Source organism: Capsicum annuum, chromosome 9, assembly GCF_002878395.1.
Source record: "Capsicum annuum cultivar UCD-10X-F1 chromosome 9, UCD10Xv1.1, whole genome shotgun sequence".
Taxonomy (NCBI): domain Eukaryota; kingdom Viridiplantae; phylum Streptophyta; class Magnoliopsida; order Solanales; family Solanaceae; genus Capsicum; species Capsicum annuum.
The window spans coordinates 43451032-43457649 of NC_061119.1; the positions used below are offsets into that span (position 1 = coordinate 43451032).

Below are 6618 nucleotides of genomic sequence, written 5' to 3' on the forward strand. Positions count from 1 at the left end.
ACTACCCACACTTATAGGAGTCACCATCATTCTTTTCAACTTTCTTTTGAACAAAAATAAGTTCATTTCATTCATGAAAGATTTATCTAATTTATTGGATTCTTCAATTAAAACATAAGAAATATTTAGACGACTTAAGAAGAAAAGCACTTTACCCTTCCACCTTTTGAAATGAGTACCGTTGAACTAGAATGGCTTGTTAAGATCTTTCATCTTGACATCGGTAGATTTTTTAATTATTGTTATTGAATCTCCTTAAAGATGTTGGTGAAAATTACAACTGGAAAATACAAAATAAAGAAAGTAAAAGTTATATTCTTCTTTGCTGAGGCGCAGATATCTCGTTCTCTTTAAGGAGATTCAAGTCCACTGGAGCAAATATTTATATCGATCCAGCAGTAATCTTTTTGACTTGTCTTCTCCAGGATACAACAACCTTCTCAGAAAATACAACTCAACAAATTCAGGACAACATTTGAGTTCAAAATAACACAAAAAGAAAATCTCCCTTCAACTAATAAACTCTCTTTTTTATTAACTTTTGTGAACTCTATAATATTTTATACTTAGGAAGATATGCTAGACCAGCTCTATTTATAGATGTAAGTTTTCATACTTTCTTTGAATTGGAAAAATAAATGAGAAGATAAATAAAATAGTAATTGCAAGTGTTACAAGATAAAGAGGTAGAACAACGATAGAAGGTAAAAAGAAACTTATGGTCTATCAGTAACAAAAGAGATTAATAGGTACATACATCAACAATATAATGGGAGTAATTGACATAAATTGCCAACAATGAATGGGGAATAAAACTACTGCACGTTGTGACAGTGCAAGGATTAGAGGTAAATGGCACAAACTGCATGCCTGCAACTACTGATGGATTAATACTCCACCACTTATTGCCAAATATTAATGTGCTGGTAAAGCACAAGACATTAACACTTCACACTAGGCCACTTAATGCCTAAAAATCCACTAACATAAGGAAAAGACAAGGCAAAAAAGTTTGACACTAATATATTATACAAATAATATTAAAATGCTTACAAAATTCATTATTTTTCATCATCTGAATATGAATAATTTATTTATTTGTAAACATAATAAATACATTTTCAATTAAAATAGTATCAAATATTAGATAGATATAAGTTTTAAAAAATAAAAGTACTATTATTTTACTTTTAAAACATTTGTGTTCACTAGTTAAGATGATATGATTTGTAGTGGTGGTGATGAAAATAGTTGGTGTTATTGGATAGTAATAGTGATTGTTGATAGTTGTGATGATGACGATGGTGTAGCGACTAACACTAATAGCTAGCAACAATAATAATTGCACATGAAATTATTGTTTGTTAACATTTCAACCTGTTGAATTTAAAAAATATTAAGTATAAAATTTAAACTTTAGAAAACATCAACATAGAAAGATATAGTCCCACCAAATAAAATTTAAAAAATATAGTAATTAAATAATATATTTGAAAATATATTGACATGACATAATAAAATTAGTAAGACAATAAAATATAAGAGATATAGTTAATAACAAGTAAATCTATCTAAACTGTATTACTTAAATTCTATATATTAGAAAAGGGAGATTTCAACATGTTAGCTTGTAGGTATTAATTAAAAGTTTAAGTGTATTAAAATTATTTGAAAAGAATTTTACATGATTAACTTCTTTAGAAAAGTTTTCCTTTTAGTATTATTATTTGAACCACATTAAATTTTTTTTTAAAAAAGCCTCCTTTTTCAATAAATTACAAATCATGTCTTAGAAAAAAAATCGACATTTTAAAATTTAATTACAGAATATACCATAGATGGGTCCCATTTTTCTTTTCAAATTGCCATAAATAACATAAGATGTGGGCCCTTCGTCATTCAAATATGTATAAATTTCATAAAAGCACAATTTAAGTAACCAAAAATACTAAAAAATCCTTCAATTTTTTAAAATTACAAAAAAATATATTTTTAATATTTTAATTAAAGTTACAGATACATTATAAAAGAAGCCCATTTTTTCCGGATTCAACTTAGCGGATTGAAGCTAGCGGTTTGCCCATCTATCAACGCCTGTTTTCTAGGGGTGATTTCTTGCCACAATTATCTCCACTTCTTCAAAATTTTAAAAAGAGATAGTCCCCCTCCCCCCCACCCAATTTTATCTTCACTCGCATCTTATCAAGTTTAATAATTTATATCAAAAATAAAATTAATCTTCATCGTAAAATTTTCTAAGGATATTCCGTTAAAATTATCGAAAAAGGCTTACTTATTGTAGTTTTCATCCTTTATCGCTTTAGTTAACTTAATGGATCTATATTCAGGACCATCTCTTAGTCTTGGAATCTCTCAACTTGACAACACCAAACAAAATGAAGATGATGTTAATTTTGTTCCTAGTGTATTTGACAAAGACTCTAATGATTTTCGTGAAAATAGATTCATCCATTGAAATGGTCCCGCTGATTTTAAATGATCCTGAGATACGTATTTAAAATATCTGATACTTTTTTTCATTTTGTATCTCCGTGTATGTAACAATCATCTTTTATATATCTCTTATTAGATATATTTAACTGTAATATGTTTACAAAAGATACATATAATCAATGTAAGAGATACATATCACAACTAAAAAGCAGTAAAAATAGATCAAAAAAGAGACTTAAAAAGCGATCTCAATCGTTGGTCGCAAAAACATAGGTCGCTTTTTGTAAGAGATCTTATGAGGTCGCCAAAAAGTGACCTCACGAGGTCGCTGAGTTGCTTTCCAGATTTTAAAATAAGAGACCTCATGAGGTTGCCAAAAAGTAACTCACAAGATCGATGAGTTATTTTTCAGTTTTTTAAAAAGAGACCTCATGAAATTGCTAAATATGTTTTTAGTTTTTATTTTTTAACACAACGAGATTTCATGAGTTCATAATTTTTTTAATTTTTTTTAATTTCTATTAATAGTGACCTCACAAGGTCGCTTTTACACATTTTCTGAAAATAAAAATGCAAAGAAAGAGACCTAAGGAGGCCTTTTTCCGCAAAAGAATAATTGGCAGCAAATTGACTTTTGTAGCTGTCCACCTTCATTTTAATCCACTTTAATAATATGTACAATCTTATAAGCTACATATTAAATGTCCGCCAATCTACACTACATCAAAATAAGCTTTGAAGTACTGCAAAATTGAATGAAAATTACATAGAAGTCATAAGTTATGCAATTCCATTTCAAACTACTTCAAAGTTTTCATACATTCATAAAAAGCTTGATAATTCTTACAAATCATCATAAAGTACATAATTTAGTCTATCTAATACAACACTAAATTTCAATAATGTAGCGGTGTGTTTGTCACATGATCTCATCATCCTCATCACTTGTGGGTTTATCTCTCAACCTCTGAATTGACCATATACTATCTTAGCATGTAAAACACTGGTGACCTAAATTGCAGGTACTACGAATAGCCAAATTTATAGTTCTTGGGTTTTATAGATCACTTTAAGCATACATTGTTTAAATTCTTGATATCTCCTTTTGCTATATATGAAATAGTAGTATATTTTACATCCTATTATTTTCTTTAGGAAAATACTGAATCTGGTGGTTCGAATCTTCCACTCTGAACCCTTTGCATGACTTCAATATGCCTTAGTGTACTTATCAGAACAATATGCTTTATCATACTTTCTACATATCTATCTTATATGAGGTAGCTTTCTTGCATGAAAAATCCATCCAGTATGGAGGATGATATACAATGATAAACAAAATCGTGATGAAGAAATTAGCCAACCGCAAGAAAGAAACAAGTTGTAGCTTAAGAAGAAGCAAGTTGGTAAAACTGCCTCAATCAGATTAAGTTCTTTATTAGACAAAAAACTACTAAGAGTAAGAAAATATATACTAGGTCACTACCATTATACTACTCCAATTCTCTAAGATATATGAAAATGCAAACTAAAGAAAAAAATTATCAGAAAAAGCACATTTCTGCTTTCGTCCAGACCTTGTGGCCTTCCTCTGCCCCTCTTATGAGTTAGGTTTAATGACATTACCTGAGTCGATGGAGGTGGAGTTAGATCCAAGCAAATCTACCCTTGAGTTTCATACTTCAGAGGCCTATCCCTCTTTCGGCGAACAAGCTCACCTTTTGGCAGTGATGATGATGCAACAATACTATCTCTAGGTGACATAGTTGATGCAGGATCCATTACTAGTGTTTGTGGAATCGAAGCGTCACTACAACTAGATTGAAAGGTAATATTACCAGTAGCTAATTAAGAATTAATTCTTGGTAATCCCTATAAACCAGGGGCATTCCTTGTCCCTCTCCTACTCCCACTCCCACTCATCCCTTTCTATATATAGTAAGCAGCGAATCCAGGCAACAACATAGCTTCCCTTCGATTCATGCGTTTATTTCTTAACAATATATCCTTTAAACAATCATCCAAATATCAATATAAAGGGAATCAAAGTCACAAATCTCTATTCCTATACATCGAAAGTTGTCTTCGCAACATAAAAAATAGTAAAAGCTGCAACCTCGGATAAGAAATGACACAAAATCTGAACTTTAAATGCTTAAGGAAACTTTATCATGCACATTCAAGATCTACTTAGAATCCCAGAATGTATAGTATGCACATTCAACATCTCCTTATATTCCATGATATATTTAGCTGTGAATTTTACCTCCCAACTAGCACAAGAAAAATAATGAAAAACTCGTCAAAAAACAATGCCTCCCAGATACAAAATCTGAAAAGATTTTAAGTGTATTAGTAGTGAATAACATAAATTAAAGTAACTAAATCAATTGTAACAAACATACCAAATTAGAAACAGGATAAAACACACTATACAAGGGGAAGCAAAGCAAAAGAGTTCAGAGTTGAAAAAAATCAACAGAAAATCAAAACAAGAGGCTAAGTTGAGCATAGAAAAAGAAACGCAAGATCAAAGCAAAAGGGCTAAGATTAAAAAACAAGCAAGAGTACCATAAATTTTTAACACCTTGCTAAAACTATTTGAAAAAGAAAAAGGCTTCACAAATGCAAAACAAATAGGGACTGAACAAATCTCTTTGCTTGTCCATTCAAAACAACCCCTTAAACACCAAATTTCAAAATTCAACAAAGAAATCAATGTCAATAAGCCAAAATCAAGAACCCTAGTTACTAACTCTCAGCAAAATCCAATTCTTGATTTTCAAATTCAATAAAGATCACAACTTTATACAATATTCTTAACCAAGAAATTGTCACCCAATTAATTAAAATGCAAAAATAAATGACATAAGGTACTGGTCATCTGTCTATAACAATAAATGAAATTTTATTTTAGATTACAAAGTAAATGGAATATGAAGTAAAAGAATTGAGGGTTGGTTTGGTAGAAAAGATTGGATGAATAAATACAATCTAAACTTTGGCATAAGTTTTATGCAATATGTGTTAGTTTATGCTAGACATCGTATGAAATTAAAATATGTGTATTAGCAATATAAAAATAACTTACTTAAAGAAAAAACTCCCTAAACAGCAATGAAGGATCAGAATCTGTTTAGTCTCTAGCAAAAGGTGTAAAGACGCAATGAGAGAGGGAGAAAGACTGGGTCTGATTGAGATATTGGGAATGAGACGTGGGTTGGTGAACAAATAACCTAAAAGTATATTTTATTTTAGGGAAAAGGGCAAAAAATGGCCCTCTCAGTCATACTTTGGGGTCATATATACCCCCGTTGTTATAAAAATTTACATATGTACCCTTTTAACTAACATACTGTCCAAATCATCCTAAGTGACCCATTTTTCTTTAAGAAAAAAATCATACCCGACCTGACTCATCAAAAAGGACCCAAACAAATACTCACTCTGAAAAATCAATGATCCGTTCTACACTCAAATCAACGTGTCCTGCTTATGGATGCTTCAGAGACCTTATGAAAGCGCTCTCGCCTATTCTTTCCTACGTCAAAGTAAAACACCTTGATATCATGTTGGAGTTCTTTGCTAAACACGTTATGGTCGTCTGAATTGACATAGTAATTGAAGAGATCAAGGAACGATGAGATGCCGTTGAATGGTATTATTATCGTAGACCTTGTTGTCGATGTTTTCTCAGAGATTTTTAGGTATCGTCTGCGTGGATTCTCCTTCAGGTCGAAGTAAAAAAACTTGTGTCCTTCCTGTAATATCTTGCACAACAACTCCACGTCATTTCCACCATCACCGCCGTCAGAATTTTCCTCCATCAGTTCTCACTCTTCAACTAAAAGTAAAAAAATAAAAAATAGTAAAAAATGAATAGTATAGCTAACATTATAATATGACACCAAATGGACAACCATTTTGGTGGCTGAAAGTCCTAAATAAGATTTGCATTCAAGTAAAAATGGTCACCCTCCCGGAAAACTAGCAGTAGCTACTTCGTTCTGACATATTCTCACAATCCACACACTCAATTCATAAAAGTAAGGGAGAAAAGCCTTAATTTTTGCTGTCAGATATGCGAGAACCGTGTACAGTGTGTTTGTTTAGGTCCTTTTGATGGGTCAGGGCAGGTATGGTTTTTTTTTGAAAAAATTAGGT

General features: G+C 31.1%; 1 protein-coding gene across 1 annotated transcript; it reads right to left on the reverse strand.

Moving 5' to 3' along the window:
* Positions 1–5933: 5933 nt before the first annotated feature.
* LOC107857909 (transcription factor Pur-alpha 1-like) lies at positions 5934–6281 on the reverse strand. The gene has a single exon (XM_016702682.2). The coding sequence runs from the start codon at positions 6279–6281 to the stop codon at positions 5934–5936; it is 348 nt and encodes a 115-aa protein (XP_016558168.1).
* Between the last annotated feature and the right edge of the window lie 337 nt (positions 6282–6618).